This window comes from Drosophila suzukii, chromosome X (genome assembly GCF_043229965.1).
Source record: "Drosophila suzukii chromosome X, CBGP_Dsuzu_IsoJpt1.0, whole genome shotgun sequence".
In the NCBI taxonomy this organism is placed as follows: Eukaryota; Metazoa; Arthropoda; class Insecta; order Diptera; family Drosophilidae; genus Drosophila; species Drosophila suzukii.
In genome coordinates, this window is record NC_092084.1 from 25,226,873 (window position 1) to 25,245,323 (window position 18,451).

Here is an 18,451-nt window from a genome sequence, read left to right on the forward strand (position 1 = left end):
CCTCTCCCGCTGAGCCACGAACCGGTTTTCCCTTCCAGCACCTCGCAGAACGCAGAACGATCCGAAGCGATCAGAAGCCAGCACTCACAAAGCACAAAGGCAGCCTGTAATTAGCAAGGGGAACCGATGGGACGGAGGCTGTAGACCTCAGGATACCGTGTAAAAACTTTATAAAGGTGACACAACAATCCCTTTCAATTGAAATGAAAGCCTCCTTGAATTGTAAACCTCTTTCAGAACTAATATTCAATATTTATCTTGGGTAACCTACAATCAGTTTAGAACACATATCTACATAACCTACATCCCTATTTAGTGGGAATCTCTTGCAACTTGATACCAATCGAATGCAATAACTATGTATACTAAAAAATATCCTCAATCTTAGGTAATCCTTACCAATAACCTGTTTCTGTACAAATTCACTACATAATTCATCAGTCAGATCTTTAGGGACCATTTCCCTTCAACGAAAATCTTCTATTGTTCCTGAAAGCCCCCGTAAGTGTTGTTAGATTCTACAACAACCAAGAACTAAAGAAACATTCCATACATTTTGTAAAGGCTTTCGTTATCTTAACTTAATGTATTTTATTGGTATTGGATTAATTGGATCGCGGTGCTCTTAGAGATCACAGACGTGTGTATGCCAATTTTGGTGGATCTAGCTCTTAGGGTACTGATTTAAATCCATATTGGGGTCTAAATTGCCCAAGCCGTCCTGATCTTAAATCATGTCACACCCGACCGTCCGGCCAAACGATGCTCTCGATAAAGTCCAGATAGTAGGACACCCGGGTGTAGAGAGCCGGTGTTATGGTGGCGCATCCGAAGCCCGACGAGATGACGCCCACGATCGTGTACATGCCGTCCATCTCGTTGAGTTCGTGGATGAGCGGACCCCCGGAGTCGCCCTTACAGGCGTCGGCTATCAACTTTTGGTCTATTGCGCATATCAGAGACCCGATGACGCCCTGCTTCAGGACCCGAATGGCGACGGGCAGCTCCGCATAGGATGAGTTGCACTGGTCCAGGGTCACCAGTTCCAGACCCGCTCGCAGCAGGATCTTAGAACGCGCCCGAGCTGTGGATGGTAAGTGATGTGAAACAACGAAGAAATATGGTATCACCCTCTACCCACTGGTCACGTTAAGGACACCCCAGCCGGCGACGAACAACTTGGCATCCAACGGCGGGTCTGTGGGTTCTGTGTGAAGACAAGCGGGCCGGATGTTGTCCGTCTCGACCACGTCCCGTTCTAGCTCCAAAACGGCGATGTCATTGTACTTGTTGCCCACATATTGCGGATGGATCTTGACGCTCCGCTGAAAGATTGTATTGAAAATGCGGAAAATGCGGAACTTCACCGACGTCGCGGACCTTACCACAACGATATCCTGGTAGTTTTTGTCGGGATTCTCAATATTCACCGCTCCCAAACGGACGAAGGCCGGCGTGTTGGCCTCGGTGTTGACACAATGGGCGGCGGTCAGGACAAAACGACTGGCGATCAGCGATCCGCCGCACCGGAAATCGGTGCCGAAGGTGATGTAACCGATGGCCGCCATGTGGGGATAGACACCGGGATCAACGGGATAGCCTCCCACAATATGGATAACCAGTTCGTTGCTGCTCTTCTTTGCCCTCTGTTCCCGAATCCTCTTGCAGGCTGTGCAGGGAACTAAGGATTAGGCAAAGGATCTGTAGGGTGACCTTTTTATCTGTACCCACCTGCCACTGCTGGGCGGTCACTGCTTCCCGTGGGCACGTCCACACGTCCTATGGTTTGGACCGTCCTGACCGTCGGAGTTCTTGTGGTAGTTCTGGTTGGCACTCTCATTATAGTACTGTAAGGAACAAAAACGCAGATATTGTGAGTTCTATGTGAACTCATAGGAACCCATTCGGGGATTACCTATTTCCACAGCATGGCGTGGTGGGACAACAGAAGATCTCTCCCCAAGCACCGAGGCCACAGCTGGGCACATCGTTCAGCGTTAGGACTCCCGACTTGATATAGCCATCGATCAGGGGCTCACAGTCGGAGGAGCTGCGGCAGATTCCTGGCATACTGTCCGTCACATTACAGGCCTCGCCCACTGCAACAAATGAAGGTCTGGAAAGGCTATTCGATTTGCCCGGGGGAGTACTGAAACTTACCTTTTCGGTCTGCATCAACGGATGAGCAGCTGATGAGCAGGAAGGTCCCGATTACCAGAGGCAAAGTTAATGGCATCTTAATTGACTGTAATGAAAGAAGAGTTCAACTATTGCTGAAAATACAAAGAAAATATAACCCTGCTGTTTAGCTGATTAAAGTAAGCCTAACATTGACCGATTTATGATTATATTGATGCTAAGTACGCAATACAGTCAGTCCTGGTACTAGAAAGCCATAAAGGGTGAGAAATTCGAGCTTATCTTTTTTAAGATAGTATTTCACCATTTAATAGAAAACAGAACATGGACAGGTTGGATCGGTCGATTCACCTTTCGGGGGTCTGTAATCTCTGTTCTGCCACTCACTCCTAGGAGAATTTATAGCTGATATCAAAGACCTCCCAAACTATTTAAGGCGGGAATTTGATTTAGATAAGGGTAGAACGTCATTTATTAGAATAGAGTTGTGCCCAAGTCAACAGTAAGTGGTAAAATGTATAGGGACCTTAAATAATTGGTACTTATTGCGAGGATATCAGGAGTAGAATAGTTTTTCTTTGGTAGTGGTTTGATCTTCCCATCGAACCCACCTGGAACACGACCTTTTTACAGCCTTTGATAAGGGAATACGTATATGTTTCGATGTTATTAGAGTGCATCGAACACTTCGCGTATGGCAATCAAAAACAAGAAAAAAACAAAGCAATAAATCAAGCAAAACACGAGAAGCACAGCAAAACAAAAATGCACACCAGCAAAGCCAATAAAGCTGAAAACCGGTGGCTATGGCGGAGAGAATCTGAACGATATGGCACTATACGCGGCGGATTGGAACGGCCAGGCTGAGGCGTAGGTTCTGACCGCTCAGTAAAGCATCTCCCAAGCAACTGAATCCCAATCGGGGACCAATTCGATGGAGCTTATTCTACGAGCTAGGCAGCTGATAGCTCATGATCGCTCCTCTCTGCAACCGGTTTCTGCCTCCAGTTTTTAGAATCAGAGTCAGAACGGATCCATAATAATCGGAAAACCCGAGCAAGGCTTTTTGTGAACAGATAAACATAAATAGACGATGAGAGGAGTGCCCAGCGGAGACAATTATGATTTCTTTTAGTATGATCACTTTATTCCCAGTACACAATCCATGAGTCAGTTCCTATGGGTTTCTTGGGACCAGGAAAATACTGAAGAGCACACGAGCACGAGCAAGTCTTAAAGGGAATCGAACCGATGCTAACTGAGGCTTACTGGTATTTCAAGTGTTTAATATATGCGTAAATATCGTGAATAAACTCATCGTATGTGCATATTTGTACTTGCAAATTTATGCATAAAGTACCGCATGAATCAAGTTGTATTTAGAATGCCCCAATGCGCTGTTTCCTCTTTATATCTTCTGAAGGGTATAATAAATAATCATTTCCCTCATTCATAATGCCGAGAAGTGTAATAAATATGTATTTTATTTATATTAGCTCCTATTTTAATTTAAAGACTACATTGAGGTTTTAAAAATGATCCTGATATCATCTTAGGCATATGAAGTACAGTCAGATCGTTCCAGTGTGACCATGCTGATGAGACTTTCCTGTGTGACATAAACTAAAATTATACCTTATATTTCCTATCTACGACTATAGTATGAGTACAGATTGTTCTAACTTAAACTAGATGACTCCTAGGGATTGGGCATTGAGGCAGCTACTCCTTTTGCTCCTGCTCGACGAATCGCCTAAACTGCGGACTATGTAGACCTGTAAAGTACATGGGTCGCGCCTCGCACTCGGCTCCTGTGGGCGTGGCAATCGCAAGGGCGCAGCGACCGCCACCCGGCCGCACCAGGTGAAGGATGCTGCCCACCGACGCTGGGCAGGCGGCGCAGGTGCTGCTGTTGGAGAACCGCTGCAGCTCCCTTTCCCCGCCCATCGGTTCCACGCAGAGATGTGAGCTGCCCAGACCCTGGACCCTGCCATAGTTGGCCAGATCACCGCAGGCCCAGGTGGGACGCAGTCGCATGGGCATCTCGTACAGCGGGCAGTCGGTCTCTGAAAAGGGGACTCAGCTGTTGGTAAGGTTCCAAGGACGAAATGTGGCATGACTTACCTTCACCCTTGCCCCAGGCCACGGCCACTAGGATGCCGCTCACCTGCAGCCTGGTCAGCTCAAACTGGCTGCAAATGGGCGCCACGCTCACATTGGCGGATGTCTGACTGCCCAGACGCAGTGGTTCCTGCAGTCTTATGAGTGACAGATCCCTTTGGAAATGAACCAGACGCTGAAAGTATAAATTCAAAAACCGTAAGGGAATGTCCAAATATTCGCAATAAGAGGTCTGTACCTGCGATGTATCGACTTAAAACTTGAACAATACTCTTAAAAAAATTTTACGAAGATTAAGTATAAAAATGCTGATGGGGCTACTATATCCTACATATTTAAGATATTTTAAAATTTTTTTAATATTTTAATTAGCAAAATTTACAAGGTTATTAAGAACTTTCGCTCTCGTTTTTCGAAAAAAGTCTAAAAAACAAGAAAGAAAGCTGTCTTCGGCAAGCCCAACTTGATATACCCTGCAGCTCTAGGGTATAGTTTTCCGATCCGGTTCCTTCCGACTTATTTATGTACTACCTGCAATTGAATTTTGAGAAAGTTTCATCCCGAGACTGAGAGACTAGATTGCGTAGAAACGGACGGACAGACGGGAACCCCCTCCCTAGATGACTCACCACAATGTCCGCCAAATAGTCCTCGTCGGCGTCCACGTCCCGCATATCAGGCACACCGAAGACGGCATGACTAGGTCGTTCGCAGCCGGCGGCGCTGACCAGGAGCTGTGGCGTCAGCACGAGGGCGGCACAATGATGCAGGTGGCCATCGAAGGCGGCATTCGGATGGGCCAGCGCGGCCAAGTGACGGTAGTGGGGCATCAGGCCCTCCGCCCGTGCGATGGCGGCCACCTCCAAGGGATCCTCCGAGGGCTCGGCCGGCGGCGAGTCGCCCTCCAGACCCAGGCGCGGACCACTCAGAACGCGCGGGTGCAGTGGCAGGCTGAGCGGACAGCAGATGATCTCCTCGTGCGTTCCCTCGCGGCACGTCGTGAAGTCCTCGTCCCGCAGACGACCCTGGGACAGGAGGGGCTCCACACTGGGGCAGGCCGATACCGCTCGGCATTGGCCCTCGTACAACGGAGCCTTGCACTCCGCTCCATCGAAGGTGTCCCGGATTGAGATGCTGTTCCTCGTTGGCCGTTCAGTGGGCACAACGAATTGCTGGACGAACTCGTGGTCCGTCTGGAATATGTCCAGCCAGGGTTCTGGAGGAGGAGTAGTAGTAGTTGTGGTTGTTGTTGTTGTTGTGCTGGTGGTGGTGAAAGTACTGGTGGTGGTCGTGCTCCTGGTGGTCTGATCCGTGGGTACTATGCGCACTGCACTTTGGGCATCTTCGACGGGACAACAGATCTTCTCGCTGCGACTCGTATACCCGCAGTTCATCACGGTCCTTAACGTGAGTCGCCCTGTTTTGAGATGGGATACCAAAGTCTCACAATCGTCCAGCACTTGGCAGCGACTGCGGTAGTTCTCCGTGGGACAGGGATCACCGACTGCAACAAATATGATGTGAAATAATTACTTTAAAGGAGTTTGAAATAATGGAACATCAACGGCTACGATATTTTTAGTATTAGAAGTGATATTACAATGTTACGTATTGTCGACTTCAGGCAAAGTAAGTTTCATCAATGAAAGTCCAACTGTATTTGTTAATTTCAGGGAAGATAGAGTAATATCTGGGTAGATTTCTTTCGTCGGTGAAACTTATTAGTAGATCAGGCGATAGCTTACGCACCCTCCAGACTGAAGTAACCCCGACAGAAGCCCAGACAGAGGCTAGTAAAGATCAGGGCTGATATGAAGCCCGTTTCTCCGCGACGTAACATTGCTCGTGCCGATCGCTTTAATGCTAATGCTAGTGTTATTATTATTTAACTCTCGTTGTTTTCCCCTTGATTTCGCTTGCTGAAAGCTGGCCGGAGAAGCTGACTGACCGATCGACGGCGCTACTGGCGATCAACTGGCAGCTGGAACAGCGCCACTCTCGGAGCAAGTGAGCTGGACCGCCGGTGGCTCTCCCTCCAACTGGTTCACCGATCGGCGGGAATCTCACCAAGAGTTAGAGAGGCAGAGAGTGAGCGAGCTTTGAGCGGAGCGAGGTTAACCCAACATGATTGATTCGACTACTGATTCACAGATCCGGTGGATGGGACAAGCCCCGAGAAGAGAAGTGCATCCTCCGGGAAAGAGCAATCGGAGGGAAAAGGGGGTGCACCACAGAGTAGTATCATCCATCCATAAAGCAAGTATTACCTAAGTTCCAGTGATTAAACTAATTACTAGCTTTAAGAACTACGTAATCCCCGGTGAAGCACACAGTCAGCGATCTTGCCCATTTACTTAATGGTTCCCATTGATAAAGTCCAGCACGTGGAGTATAGGTCCGCGCTGCCGGGTTTATGGTTGACACCGGTTCGCAAGTACCGGAAACAAGACCCCATCGTTGTTCTGGTCACCAACACCAATATCCTTGGACCTAGTTGTCACATTATATTTGGTGAATGACCTCGAAGACATCTCCTGCATCCGAAGAAAATGTACCAGTAGATTAAGTGTCGTAGAAGTGGTTTGCAATCGGCTTTCTTTTGAGCTAAGCCACCATCTTTCGGGGGCTGTCCACATGCCTCTGCTTACAGATTTTAGTCATGGCGGCACTGATGTAGTTGATGGAGTCAGCCAGATAACTCTCTTATGGAACCTACGTTATTCGGCAGCATACTGGGGCAGCGATCTCCCTCTGGGATCAATTCGATATCAAGTTTAATGACTCTGAAAGAACGCACCAATCTCTTATGAGGAATGCTCACATCATGGTGAACTCTCTCCCAAAGTTCGCATAATACTTATCGTTTAATCGCAACATATATGGTTCTATATATAGTTCCCGTCTTGCGCATTGTTTTCCGCTTCCTGAAACTGCCTTTGCTTTGTTTTCCTGCCTTATCAGTATTGCATAATCTTTATTTCTCTTATAATATGAAATTTATAAGAAGCATTTTTAGAAACAATAGAGGTAAATGCTTGATTTATCTGTAAACTTAAATTAAATTTGTTATCTTCATTCGGGAACCCATTTCCATTATAATCCGGCCAGCCCCCACTCGACACTCAAAAAACTTAACATATATATGCAATCGCAAGAATTCCGAATGAAAGAATTGGTTTCGATAGAGCACCAACCAACGAGGTACACTTTATTTTTCAATTTAGATAAGAAAAGACAATGTGTGGATTTGCATAGGAGTCTGTTTGGATTTCCTTCTTTAATGTAAGTCTAAGACTAATAATACTCTCGGCAGGAAGGACAGGGGCAGGGTCTTGAGTTCACGATCACAGTTGGGTTCCAAGCGAAACATTTATTGAAGGTCTGAAAGGTCTGGGAGAGGAGCTGGTGGGGCCGGCTGCCCTAGTAGCCGTAGATGAACGTCTCGTAGACGAAGCTACGGGTCAGGTTGGAGGTGAGCAGGATCTCTACGTTGGTCTGGCCGATGCCACCTTTGCTCAGATAGCCGCCGGCATCGTCCGCCGACTGGTCCACATAGACCTCGATGCAGGTGAGCGTGACTCCGGTGCTGGCTCCGGCCGGATAGCTCATCAGCACCTCGATGTCCTTGGGGGTGGGGAAGCTCTCGTCATCGTAGTGGTTCACAATGAGTCGGTCGCCCGATGTCCGCTCTCCCGAGGTGAAGACGATGTTGCCCTTGGTGTGCTTCACCTTGTTCATCTCGGTGAGCGTTATGTCCGGATTGAGGGTGGTGTATCGCGTCTCATCTGTTACGGCGGTGATGTCGGTGTAGTAAAGATCGCTGGCACGGGCGTGGGGCTGTCCGTATCCCGATACGGTGATGCACAGCACCAGGCAGATCACAAGAAACATTTTCGGATCACCAAAAAAAATAATGAGGGGAATCGGGGGTTGGCTCTTTCTAATGCACTATTCGAGCGCTTTTTGGATTTTGGCTGGTGCTGGCGACTGTCTCCGGCTTTTATACGTACTCCCTTATCGGCGGTCACTACCTCGATAAGGCAGCTCGACAACTGAACGATAAGCCCGGGAATTGGCCACGGCAATTTCGGGAGGCGTACCTATAGCCGCACCGATTAATTGGCCATAATGCTGTGATCAGTTCCTAAAAATAGGCCTCTCCAGGTTACACTAATCGTATCGCTGGGAGACGTTTCGGATGGGATATGATGGGAACACGTCGTTGAATGAGCGGGTGAATCAGCGAAGGCTTTCCAGTGTGCAGCTACCATAACTTAATGACCCATAAGATTGCGGTGTTATTACGCCTGAATTCATTGATAAATATATAGGTTGTACGGTATTTTATCCCCCTACTTTATGTAAAACCCCCGTTAAACAGTGACGTTGGATGCCTCAAGTGATCACTGATTATAGACTCACATAGGAAGAGCTTCACCCGATGATGACTGGGCATCTCTTGGGGGCCGAGTCTCCGCCGGCGCGTGTTTGTTTGTTTATTCGCCCCACGACAATCTTAGCCTTGGTATGCATATTGGCGCACAATGGCAAACAATCTAATAAACAAATAACCCTATCTACAAAGTCAATTGCCCGTCTACGCAACATGGCCAGGGGTATTAGATCGATTCTTCACTGACGTAGCTGACTCTCCAGTTATATCGGTAGTTGCTCGAAGAGAAACTCCCCGAATAGCTCAAAGAGCTAGTATGCTTAGATGGTTATTCCCAATCCCATGCAATCAAGCAATTGTTAGATTTCAGTAAATGAATCATGCAGAACGGGAATTCCTTTTAAGATCCCACCAGATAGGTGGAGAGTTCAACGACGTAAGAGGAATCATATTTTTAGAAACAAGCTAAGTGCGTCGGACTCTTTCACAATCGAATTCCTGTATAATTTACAATTTCGGTTTCACTTTCCATGACGGAGTCTCAATGGGAACCCAAATCAGATTCAGGTGAGTGGCTGCCCCAGATTTATGGCACTGGCTATCATCGGATTCAAGTGGAAGGCGCGTGAGCAGCGAAAACCATTTGAAATAATTTGCGATTAGCGAATAGCCTCAGGAATATATGATCCCCACTAGCAACCAATTTTTCGCCATATAGTAGGGGTATCCAATTTTACACAGAGAAATAAATAGTAAAGAAAGGTGACCCATGATAAATGGACCCATTTCTTATGGTGAGCCAAGCTCAAGGTCTGTAAGAAAGCTCCAAAAAAAAATGTCCAAAACATATTTGTTGAGTTCACAAAAACACTAATTCCACGTATATTCGGCACTTGTTTCATAATTCTTTATTAGACTGCATTCGCATGTAATTTATATGTTTAATTATATTCGTACTTAAAGTTGTAACATCCTACGGTATTTACCAACGTTTTACCATGTTACAAATATGGCTTCTTGGCCGAAATCCAGTAATATTAAGGTTTTATAACACAATTTCTAGCCTCATTCTGTATACATACCGATATAATTTTACTGTTTTAATAGCGAATTGGTTTTGTTCTATATTTTCTAGTCCTAGCCCGGAATAAAATAATATTTATTACTTATATCGAGGTAATCTCAGGTTGGTGTTGCCTGTTACATATATTTTAAATTGGAGTCAAATGACACACATTTAAAGTAAAACATAAACTTATAGAAAGAAAATTCTAATGCCTAGATCCACTGCCCGTAGTAAAGAGCCTGGTAGGAGAAGTTTTTGGTATTTTTGGCTTCCAGGACAATGGAGATGAAGCGCTGGCCGATGCCTCCGGCCACCACGTAGGCGTTGCCGTCGTAGGCGTCCTGGGTGCAGATCAGCTCCACGTAGGACAAGGCGGCACCGGAGTCGCCGCTCTTCTCCGGATAATTAAGCTGCACGCTCACATCCTGTGCCCGTGGGAACTCAAGGGTGTCGGCTGTCTGGAACACTAGGGTATCGCCTGAAAGTATGCCAGACAAGAAAGTTAGTACCCGGTGGCTAGACGAAGTGTATGCTTTAGGGAACTTACTGGAAATTCGGGCTCCCAGGTTGTAGCGCACGCTTAGCGATCCGGCACGGGCCTTTCCCGGTACGATCTGCTTTTCCAATGCCTGGATCTTCAGACCCGGATGCTGGGCGGCAAAGATATGGATATCCTTCACCACCTGGAATGCGCTTCTATCCACACCTATAGTCCCAGCCGATCCGCCGGAAACAAGGCAGCCCAGCAGGGCGGACAATAGGATCAGGCTATACTTGGACATCTTAATTATTGGAGTCGATTGAAGAAGAGTAAGCTATTTGTTTCCCGTCACGGCGCGTCGAAGTCACGGAATGATGGCCAAGGTCTAGAAACCACCTATTTATACCAGTCGGGGAAGTCTCCGGTTTGCTTTGAATCACATTGGTTTCCCTCTTATCAGGCCCATTGCCAATTTCGAGTGCCAAGTGACAATGTCTAATCCCGAACCGGAAAAAGCAACACCGAAAGAGGGAGTACTCTTCCCAGGCTACATGTTTACCAATATCTCTAAAAAAGAACTAAACAACTACTCAGTAGCAGTAAAATTAGTAGTAGTTCAAAGAAGTGAAGTCTTAGTCATGTTGATAGTTTTTTCTATGTTGTCCCTCACAGTGTAACCACGCCACGAAAGAGTAGCAATAATAACACCGATAAGAAGCATTCCCACTTCACTCAATTAAATTGATCAATTTGGGTGTTATTGCGCTCGGATCTAATCATCCCCTTTCCGCCTCCCGGCAGCTGTGACGATGTGCCAATAGGCGCAAGATAACACTACGGCTCTTATTTTGGGAATACGGCCTATCCAGCAGTAAACAAACATTCTGTTTTTTCTGGTTGTTGATTAGCCTAACTAACTTACTAACTCTTTCCGCAATTTCATGGCGTTGGATTGACACCTGCCGGCGTCTCCCTATTGGACAGACCCCTTTCCCCTTGGGTAATGAACTTCCAGGAATCTTATCGCCAGCGGACTTCCCTGGAACTGGGGCGTCGAGTACCTTCGAGACGAATCGGCCCATCATCACCGTTCCTCATCGTCGCTGCAATCGATATTGCTGAATTGATTAAACAATTTAATGAATCATTTGCTTAAATTAAGAATCACTTGTCGTTCTATACGCTCAGAAAACTAGGGTACTTTACTAAAGCACCTCCGCTGGGCATATACATATGTATGTGTTGATAATAAGTATTCACTTCCTAGAAAATAAAAGGCAATAAATTGGGGTGCTAAGAAAAGAGCTTTACGCTGAATTCGTGTAGAATTAACATTGATGCACATTCGAACCATTCAGCGCTGAACGATTTACATATGTTGCTCCAAGCGATATATTTAATAGTCGCACTATATACTTACACAGTGCAACCAGGAAAACTTAACAGCAGCTTGGATTTCAAAATCTAAAGGTACCTATTAAAAAGAGTCAATCCCGATCGGGAATCCTCTGGCTTATCTCGGGTTTTTTATGTTATAGCGACAAAGAGTTGTTGTCGGTTTTAATTAACAATATATCGTTAGCCCATTCAAATTTCAGGTATATGTCCTTGACATTATTATATTGTAGGTAAGGACATAGAGAAATACAAAACATATAAAACTTTTTTCAAAACAGTAAATATCGAAAAAAAACTAAGTACTCTAAGGCCCCGCAGCTCTTACTACTCCCCTATGTTAGTCTTAGTTTTGTAAGCTTAACTATCATCTTTAATAAAATAAATAAAATTAATAATGTCAAACATATAAGAATGCAAGCAAGAGATAATACTTTAGTTGGCTGGATCGACTATCAGATACCCGTTACTCAGCTAACCAACTTCAGCGATTAACTACTTACATTTTAAGAGTTTACACTTTTCACTTTCATCTACTGGCTGTGACGTTACTGTCGACGAGCTTGCTAGATATGGTCATTATTTATTAAGTAATGTTCCTTTTAACAATTTTTGCCGGGCCGCTAGGTATTGGCCGTGCGAAATAAAATAAAACTTTTTTTAAATGTAATCTTTAAAAAAGTGGGCGTGGAATTTTTCTGAAATAAACTAGCGCTGCGCAAGAATTTCTAGAATCTGCATGCTTATTCCCGAAATTCGAGCTTTTATAATTTTATAGATCACAATAAAATTGATTATTAATAGTTACAAATGACTTTGCAGTGGGATCGGCATCAGGGAGTGGCCGGCTTTCAAAGAATCCGCCGATAGAACACGAACTTCTTGTGACACTAAAGGACATAGCCAATGGGTGCATTAAGAGCCTTAAGATCTCACAAGTGAGGATCTCGGCCAGCGCGTTTCAAGGGCGAGGGACTGCCCCATTAGAGGAACAGGTCGCGCCGCAGCGACCTTATTGTCGAAATCTCCATCAAGTTTCCGGATACCATTTCAAAGAAGGACACATTATCGATTCGCTCCCTATTGACTTCAAGGACTAAAGGACATAGCCAATGGGTGCATTAAGAGCCTTAAGATCTCACAAGTGAGGATCTCGGCCAGCGCGTTTCAAGGGCAAGGGACTGCCCCATTAGAGGAACAGGTCGCGCCGCAGCGACCTTATTGTCGAAATCTCCATCAAGTTTCCGGATACCATTTCAAAGAAGGACACATTATCGATTCGCTCCCTATTGACTTCAAACTTCAACTAAGTCCCGGTCACATCGCAATACGCAATCACAACGATGACAACACAACTATCTTATGGGGAGTTGACGGCGTTTTTCAAATACATAATTTTGAGCTTGTAATACCATTGCATTCCCCACAATGACATATCCAGAATATAAGTTTCGTCATCACGAAATCCACAAAAGAAACAGTAGAGTACTTAATTAAATGGCTGGACATGTTTATCCAGGATCAGAATTAAACGTCGGCGGAGCCCGGCTTGAACCAGGGATTGAGCGAACGCGTCGTCTTGATGTGGACGTAGATGTTGGAGCGGGACGGCACTCCTTCGGGCAATGCGGGCAGTTGCACAGCTTCTTCTCGCAGAAAAATATTCAAAAATTACCCTACATACTGCCTAACATAAATTCTTTAACTTCCCATAACATCAAATAATGAAAAGTTCGAATTACAAGGTAAAGTGTTTAGAAAACGTGTTTATTTCTATTATTCAGACTTATCGATAACTCTAAAGTTACACATGAATGTAAAATATTGTTTTCAAAAATCGAACTCCCGAAGCACTTTGCAACGATCAATTACAATTACGACTATCTGGTACAGAGAGCTTTACGGAAATCGAAAAAAAAATGTTACGTAAAAAATTAAAGAGCCGAGCTTCGCTGCAGACTCGATCGGTTCGGATTCGATTGGATTATATAAGATTAGATTGGAATGTGGCAGCATCAAAACTAAGCTAAGGTTAGTTGGAGTTACAGGAGTACAGACTAAGGTTAGTACATTAATTTGTGTTGGCAATCATAAAGCAAAACAATCTGCGGCCGTATCGTCCCGTCCCATTAATCCTCTATTGCACTCCATTCGCCAACGACTTGTCGCCCTTTCGTTCTCGCGCTATCTCCCTCTATTTCGCTTCCGTTCTATTTCTATCTCGCATGCTCTCACTCATTCGCAAAGACACACAAGGCCGGCATGGAAATCCCCAAAGTTTAGATCCTTATAAATTATTGAATAACTATTGTATGAGATTCGCCAATAAAAGTGTGATGGTATCCAACTAGTTGTGATGAGTTTTGTTCTACACTAAGTGCCATTTTGTAAATTTAAAATATGCTTATTGTATCTTTTAATTAAATCTCTCTAAACGCAAATACAAAACGTTTCTGGGAGCACTACTCAAAGAACAAACATTTAGATTTAAAAATTGCACATTGATACAACTTGCCATATTTGTCTCCAGTTTTCGAGCGACTTACAAATATAGTCTAAAAGCAATTTTCCTAACATAAGAATAATTGAAGATTTGAGATTTACAATCTAAAAAGGTCTTTGCGAAATTGTTGCACAAAATCGGAACTCCTAAGCTTTAATAATATCGTCGCAGATTTATCCACATAGCATTCTATGCCCTGGCTTGGACCCTAATTACCTGGGGGATTTCCATGTGCCGACAGTGCATATGTACAGTGCGTTACATAAATGCTTATTTGTATGTTTACATCTGAATGATTTCTTGTTTTTTCGTGTGTATATACTTGTTTGCGTTACAAAACCAACAACAATTCCATTTCTCATTTTCACTAAATTGCTTTTGTCTAAAATATCGCCCCCGTTGCCCCGGCTGAAACCCTTGTGATCCATCCCTTGATCCTCCTGCTGCTTCTTCCACTCATCCTGATCGTCCACACTGGACTTACCAGCGCGGGCGTATCTCCTTGAACCACCACTGCTGGTAGCTATCGTTGACATCGCAGTGACCCAATGACAATTGCTGGGTGGCTGGGTGTAGGGCCATGCACTTCTTGTGGACGCGGTGCATGAGGTGCTTCGTGTGCTCGTTGTACTGCCAAGGACCATCGACTGTCCCCAGGCGACACACAGCAAGCTTGATACCCTGCCGATCGGCCTCCACGCAACGCTCGCCCACGCCTAGTTGTCCGGCGGCATTTAACCTGACCAGTTGATTGTTTCCTCCTCCATGGCAGTATGTGAGGCCCATGATGGCAGGCGGCTGATGGCCCATGGAGTCCAGGCATCCGTCTGAGGCCACCGAGCGCAGCTCTCCCCAGTGCAGGTTGGCTGGCAGTCCCGGGAACTTGTCATACACGTCGTAGGCGATGTGGTCCATAAACCACTGGAAGCTCTTGCAATTCAGTCGCTTTTTCAGAGCCAGTTGCTCACTAATGTCGCCCATGTCCAGATAGCGGGCGAGTGGCTCGCGGGTATAGAAGTACTCCTTGTGCGTGTCATCGAACCACGTCTCGATGACGCGCTTGTAGTTGATGGTGATCAGTGGCCCCTTCTTCTTGCTCGCTAGCTTTCCGAAATTGTAGGGCATAAAGCCGCGGTAGACGTGGCCCACTCGGGAACAGGGCACCCACTCGATGCTGCCGCCGCACTGCCAGATCTTGAAGCTCAACTCGAAGTTCTCGCCGCCCCAGACCAGCAGACCTGGATCGTAGGCGCCCAGCTCCAGGAAGTACTCCCTATTGATGGCGAACAGTCCGCCGGCGTGAGTGGGACTGCGGTAGGGCTCCGAGTTGTGCGGACGGCGGCGCTGCTCGCGGCGCGGTACCTCGTTCTCCTTGTACAGCATGCCCCACTCGAAGATGCCGCGGAAGTGGTTGTCCGTTCCATAAACCGGGCGATACTCAAAGTTCTTGTGGTCAATGCCATCGATGATGGGCACTGTCATCACAGTGCGATCCCGGTAGATGGGGGCCAGCAACGGTGGCAGCCAGTTGGTGTTTACTTCGCAGTGGGCGTCCAGGAAGACGATCACCTCACCTGCGGATGATAAGGGATTTTAGGGATTGCTTCGATACTAATAAACGGACTTCGGATTATATGGGAAATTCATTTTTAGCATCCAGTTTTTTTTGGTATCCAATTATGTTTTATACAAAAAATAAGTAACCAAGGATCGTGGAGGTTTTAAAAGTGATTTCCCATATAATACGACGTCCACTTAAGATAGTTTTAAATATGATTATATTTGTATGACTTTGAATATTATTACTTCTTAAAAATAGAAACCTGAATGTAACAGTGCTTAAATTACGTTAAGGACTTCCAAAGGACTTCCTTTCCCCTGAACTCATTTACCAACCAAGAATGTATAAACGGGGGTGCAACAGCAATCTCTTAACGCTCAGTTCTTAAGAAGATCGAAAGATTTCAGCGCTAAACGTTTTTTGAAGCACTCCCAATAATCCGATAGTCCCTATCGGATGAATCGAAGCTGATAAAATTATAACTTTTAAGTTTATAGTTTTTATCTAACAAAACGTGGAGATTCATTAATTGAAATTTCAAATAACTGACCTTTTTAAACTATTATTCGCCGGTATGCTAATTTGATTATCGTTTCGATCTAGCAAAACGTGGAGTTTCATTAACGAAAATTCCAAATGCCCAACGTTCAACATTTGAGAAAAATATCTAAAGATACCAAGCACATTTTTCATTATGACACGTTCTTTATCGCTGTGACTAATTTGCGATATGCATTATAAAGTAAGGGAAAAATGCCTACTTGTGTCGGCTTAAACCCATAAGTACGCACCTGTTGCCTCCATGGCTCCCCTGGATCGCGTCCGAATGAGACCCTCGCGCTCCTTGTTCCTGATGACCTTAACCAGTCCCTTGAACTGCAGCACATACTCGTCCAGCTGGGTGCGCAGGTTCTCCTTGTCGGAGAAGTCGTCCACGAGGATGATCTCGTGGAGCATGTGGGTGGGCGAGCGGTCGATGACCGAATGCACGGTTCGCATCAGCACCGAGAAGCCCTCGTTGTGGAAGACAATGATAACGCTGGTGCTTGGCAGGTCGAAGGGGTAGTCCCAGTGGCGACACTCCTCCAGCCGCGTGTCCCGCACCGCTCTGTGCATCGATATCTCATCGGAGCAGGCGATGTTCATGCCGTACTCCATTTCGGAGGCGTCCGACATGTGCTTCTTGTCGGGCGACAGGCTGTGGGCCTCTCCATTCTCGCCGGGTCCGCTACGTGGCTTCACATCTTTCGGCTCAAAGTTGCCCAGGCCTGAAATTTGCGAAATGGAACGTAAGTGAAGTGGCAAATGCAAATGCGCGTGCAGATCTACAGCAATTGTATAAATATTGGTCTAGCCATTGTAGGTTCTTGATGGAGATGTGTCAAGTTTTAGACTTATTCATTTGAAGAGATGTGGGTTTCTTGATCTGTACTTTTCTCGGTAATTTTAAGGCAGTTTAGTAAAGGTTTTCTTAATTATCCATTACTAAATTGGTTAATATATAACATGAAAAGTATCAAAGGACATAAAGCAGATCTTAGCCAATATATTAGTATACAAATGGTTTTTTTTGATGGATGTGTAGTAAGTGAGCAATTAAGTGTGGGGACGACGGTTTTGTGAGGTTCTCTTCTCACTCTTTCTGGAATTAATAGGGCTATTACAAAGCCGGTTTTGAAGAATGTATAATACAATTTCGTAAATATTTTCGATTGGTTTGTCAGTGAGCTCTGAAATTGACTGTACTATGACTTATAGAGGTATAGTTTTTATTTGCCCTCTTTTACATAATTTAAGGATCTAACAGCGCCACTTTTAAGGAATATATTAAATATTATATGAGTTCTATTTGTTCAAGATAGAATAAGGTTGGTAACAAGTTACAAAAGCTAAAGTTTCAGGGCCATCCTGTTCTTATATTGGTATACGAATACCTCTTATAGTTTTGATATGATTTACGGTTTTGAACGATATACATATTTAAGATGGGGATGACTCCATTATCCCTATCCTGCTCCAGCATCTGAAGTACCAATGATTAATTGTATGTTTTACCAGACTATATGGTACACATTTGGCAGTAAATTGCACATTCGAACTGGGAGTGAGCGCTTTATCCTCAATCCTGATCCAACTTACCTTCGACCAGCTTGGGCACCTCCCTGGGCCGCCCCTCCAGTCGTTGGTGGGCGAACTTTGGGCCGCCGAAGCGCGTGTGGTACGCCTCCTGGACGCGCTTGTGGTGATCGCTCCAGTTGGCCAGCAGGTAGAGCAGTGGCAGCAGCACCAGCAGGCACAGTGCCAACCGGCAGATCCGACCGCTGCGGATGGTGCTCACGCGCATCTCGAAACTCGAAAGTCTCAGCTCCAGTTAACCAATTCCCAATTCCAAATCTGTTGACGTGTCTAGGTGGCCAGAAGAAGAAGAAGACGAAGAGGCACAGGGAGCGGGGAGCGGGGAAAGGTGGCCAGAAAGCAGAACAAAAGAACCACTTTCGGTTCGGAGATGCCGATGCCGATGATCAAAGGCGTCCGCCGATGATAATGACAAGTGCTGGGTGAAATGCCTGCCGAGAGCAAACTGGAGTCCACCGCCTCGTCCGGTTGCGCGGCCTCTGGGTCGTGGAGTGGAGCAACTTGCCGGCGAAAGAGCGCCGCTGGCACAGAACAAATTGCGAGTGCAAGTGCACGAATATTCGCGGTGCAAACGTAAACAAAAATGGAAGAAACGATGTTCAACTGGTAAAAACGCGTTTGGAGGTTTTTTCGCGCAGGCGTTAGGCCAGAAATAG

General features: G+C 45.7%; 5 protein-coding genes across 7 annotated transcripts; all 5 read right to left on the bottom strand.

The window, feature by feature from the left end:
* Positions 1-566: 566 nt before the first annotated feature.
* On the bottom strand, positions 567-3,057 carry psh (persephone). 2 transcript variants are annotated; one of them, XM_017075286.4, is made up of 7 exons: positions 2,913-3,057; positions 2,161-2,245; positions 1,916-2,099; positions 1,732-1,847; positions 1,386-1,669; positions 1,142-1,325; positions 567-1,084 (listed from the first exon to the last, which is right to left on the bottom strand). In XM_017075286.4, the coding sequence occupies exons 2-7, from the start codon at positions 2,234-2,236 to the stop codon at positions 738-740; spliced, it is 1,191 nt and encodes a 396-aa protein (XP_016930775.2). In that variant the 5' UTR covers positions 2,237-2,245; positions 2,913-3,057; the 3' UTR covers positions 567-737. The 2 variants fall into 2 exon arrangements, with proteins under 2 accessions (XP_016930775.2, XP_016930774.2); XM_017075285.4 differs by having other exon boundaries at positions 2,751-3,052.
* Positions 3,058-3,605: 548 nt separating this feature from the next.
* LOC108010430 (uncharacterized) lies at positions 3,606-6,240 on the bottom strand. Of its 2 annotated transcripts, XM_036820085.3 has the most exons (4): positions 6,010-6,239; positions 4,890-5,764; positions 4,264-4,435; positions 3,606-4,205 (listed from the first exon to the last, which is right to left on the bottom strand). In XM_036820085.3, the coding sequence occupies exons 1-4, from the start codon at positions 6,098-6,100 to the stop codon at positions 3,862-3,864; spliced, it is 1,482 nt and encodes a 493-aa protein (XP_036675980.2). In that variant the 5' UTR covers positions 6,101-6,239; the 3' UTR covers positions 3,606-3,861. The 2 variants fall into 2 exon arrangements, with proteins under 2 accessions (XP_036675980.2, XP_070853918.1); XM_070997817.1 differs by lacking the exons at positions 3,606-4,205; positions 4,264-4,435 and adding an exon at positions 4,762-4,791 and having other exon boundaries at positions 6,010-6,240.
* A 1,192-nt stretch (positions 6,241-7,432) lies between these two features.
* LOC108010439 (uncharacterized) lies at positions 7,433-8,239 on the bottom strand. The gene has a single exon (XM_017075299.4). It carries the CDS (start codon positions 8,149-8,151, stop codon positions 7,681-7,683), a length of 471 nt encoding a protein of 156 aa, XP_016930788.2. The 5' UTR covers positions 8,152-8,239; the 3' UTR covers positions 7,433-7,680.
* Positions 8,240-9,840: 1,601 nt separating this feature from the next.
* LOC108010435 (uncharacterized) lies at positions 9,841-10,578 on the bottom strand. The gene is made up of 2 exons (XM_017075295.4): positions 10,267-10,578; positions 9,841-10,197 (listed from the first exon to the last, which is right to left on the bottom strand). The coding sequence occupies exons 1-2, from the start codon at positions 10,499-10,501 to the stop codon at positions 9,932-9,934; spliced, it is 501 nt and encodes a 166-aa protein (XP_016930784.1). The 5' UTR covers positions 10,502-10,578; the 3' UTR covers positions 9,841-9,931.
* A 2,755-nt stretch (positions 10,579-13,333) lies between these two features.
* On the bottom strand, positions 13,334-18,431 carry Pgant7 (N-acetylgalactosaminyltransferase 7). Its single transcript, XM_017075332.4, has 3 exons — positions 17,799-18,431; positions 16,451-16,927; positions 13,334-15,672 (listed from the first exon to the last, which is right to left on the bottom strand). Exons 1-3 carry the CDS (start codon positions 18,001-18,003, stop codon positions 14,579-14,581), a joined length of 1,776 nt encoding a protein of 591 aa, XP_016930821.1. The 5' UTR covers positions 18,004-18,431; the 3' UTR covers positions 13,334-14,578.
* Positions 18,432-18,451: the final 20 nt, after the last annotated feature.

What these genes read in the sequence shown, in the direction of transcription:
- LOC108010439 (XM_017075299.4), bottom strand. Translation starts at nt 8,151, where the DNA reads ATGTTTCTTGTGATCTGCCTGGTGCTGTGCATCACCGTATCGGGATAC.
- LOC108010430 (XM_036820085.3), bottom strand. Translation starts at nt 6,100, where the DNA reads ATGTTACGTCGCGGAGAAACGGGCTTCATATCAGCCCTGATCTTTACT. An exon ending in GGGTTACTTCAGTCTGGAGG is followed by an intron (nt 5,765 to 6,009) that starts GTGCGTAAGCTA and finishes TATTTGTTGCAG; the next exon opens with TCGGTGATCCCTGTCCCACG. An exon ending in GGCCTGGGGCAAGGGTGAAG is followed by an intron (nt 4,206 to 4,263) that starts GTAAGTCATGCC and finishes TCCCCTTTTCAG; the next exon opens with AGACCGACTGCCCGCTGTAC.
- psh (XM_017075285.4), bottom strand. Translation starts at nt 2,819, where the DNA reads ATGCACTCTAATAACATCGAAACATATACGTATTCCCTTATCAAAGGC. An exon ending in ACGCCATGCTGTGGAAATAG is followed by an intron (nt 1,848 to 1,915) that starts GTAATCCCCGAA and finishes TGTTCCTTACAG; the next exon opens with TACTATAATGAGAGTGCCAA. An exon ending in GGGTGTCCTTAACGTGACCA is followed by an intron (nt 1,085 to 1,141) that starts GTGGGTAGAGGG and finishes TACCATCCACAG; the next exon opens with CTCGGGCGCGTTCTAAGATC.
- Pgant7 (XM_017075332.4), bottom strand. Translation starts at nt 18,003, where the DNA reads ATGCGCGTGAGCACCATCCGCAGCGGTCGGATCTGCCGGTTGGCACTG. An exon ending in GGTGCCCAAGCTGGTCGAAG is followed by an intron (nt 16,928 to 17,798) that starts GTAAGTTGGATC and finishes CGCAAATTTCAG; the next exon opens with GCCTGGGCAACTTTGAGCCG. An exon ending in GGGAGCCATGGAGGCAACAG is followed by an intron (nt 15,673 to 16,450) that starts GTGCGTACTTAT and finishes TATCATCCGCAG; the next exon opens with GTGAGGTGATCGTCTTCCTG.
- LOC108010435 (XM_017075295.4), bottom strand. Translation starts at nt 10,501, where the DNA reads ATGTCCAAGTATAGCCTGATCCTATTGTCCGCCCTGCTGGGCTGCCTT. An exon ending in CCTGGGAGCCCGAATTTCCA is followed by an intron (nt 10,198 to 10,266) that starts GTAAGTTCCCTA and finishes GCATACTTTCAG; the next exon opens with GCGATACCCTAGTGTTCCAG.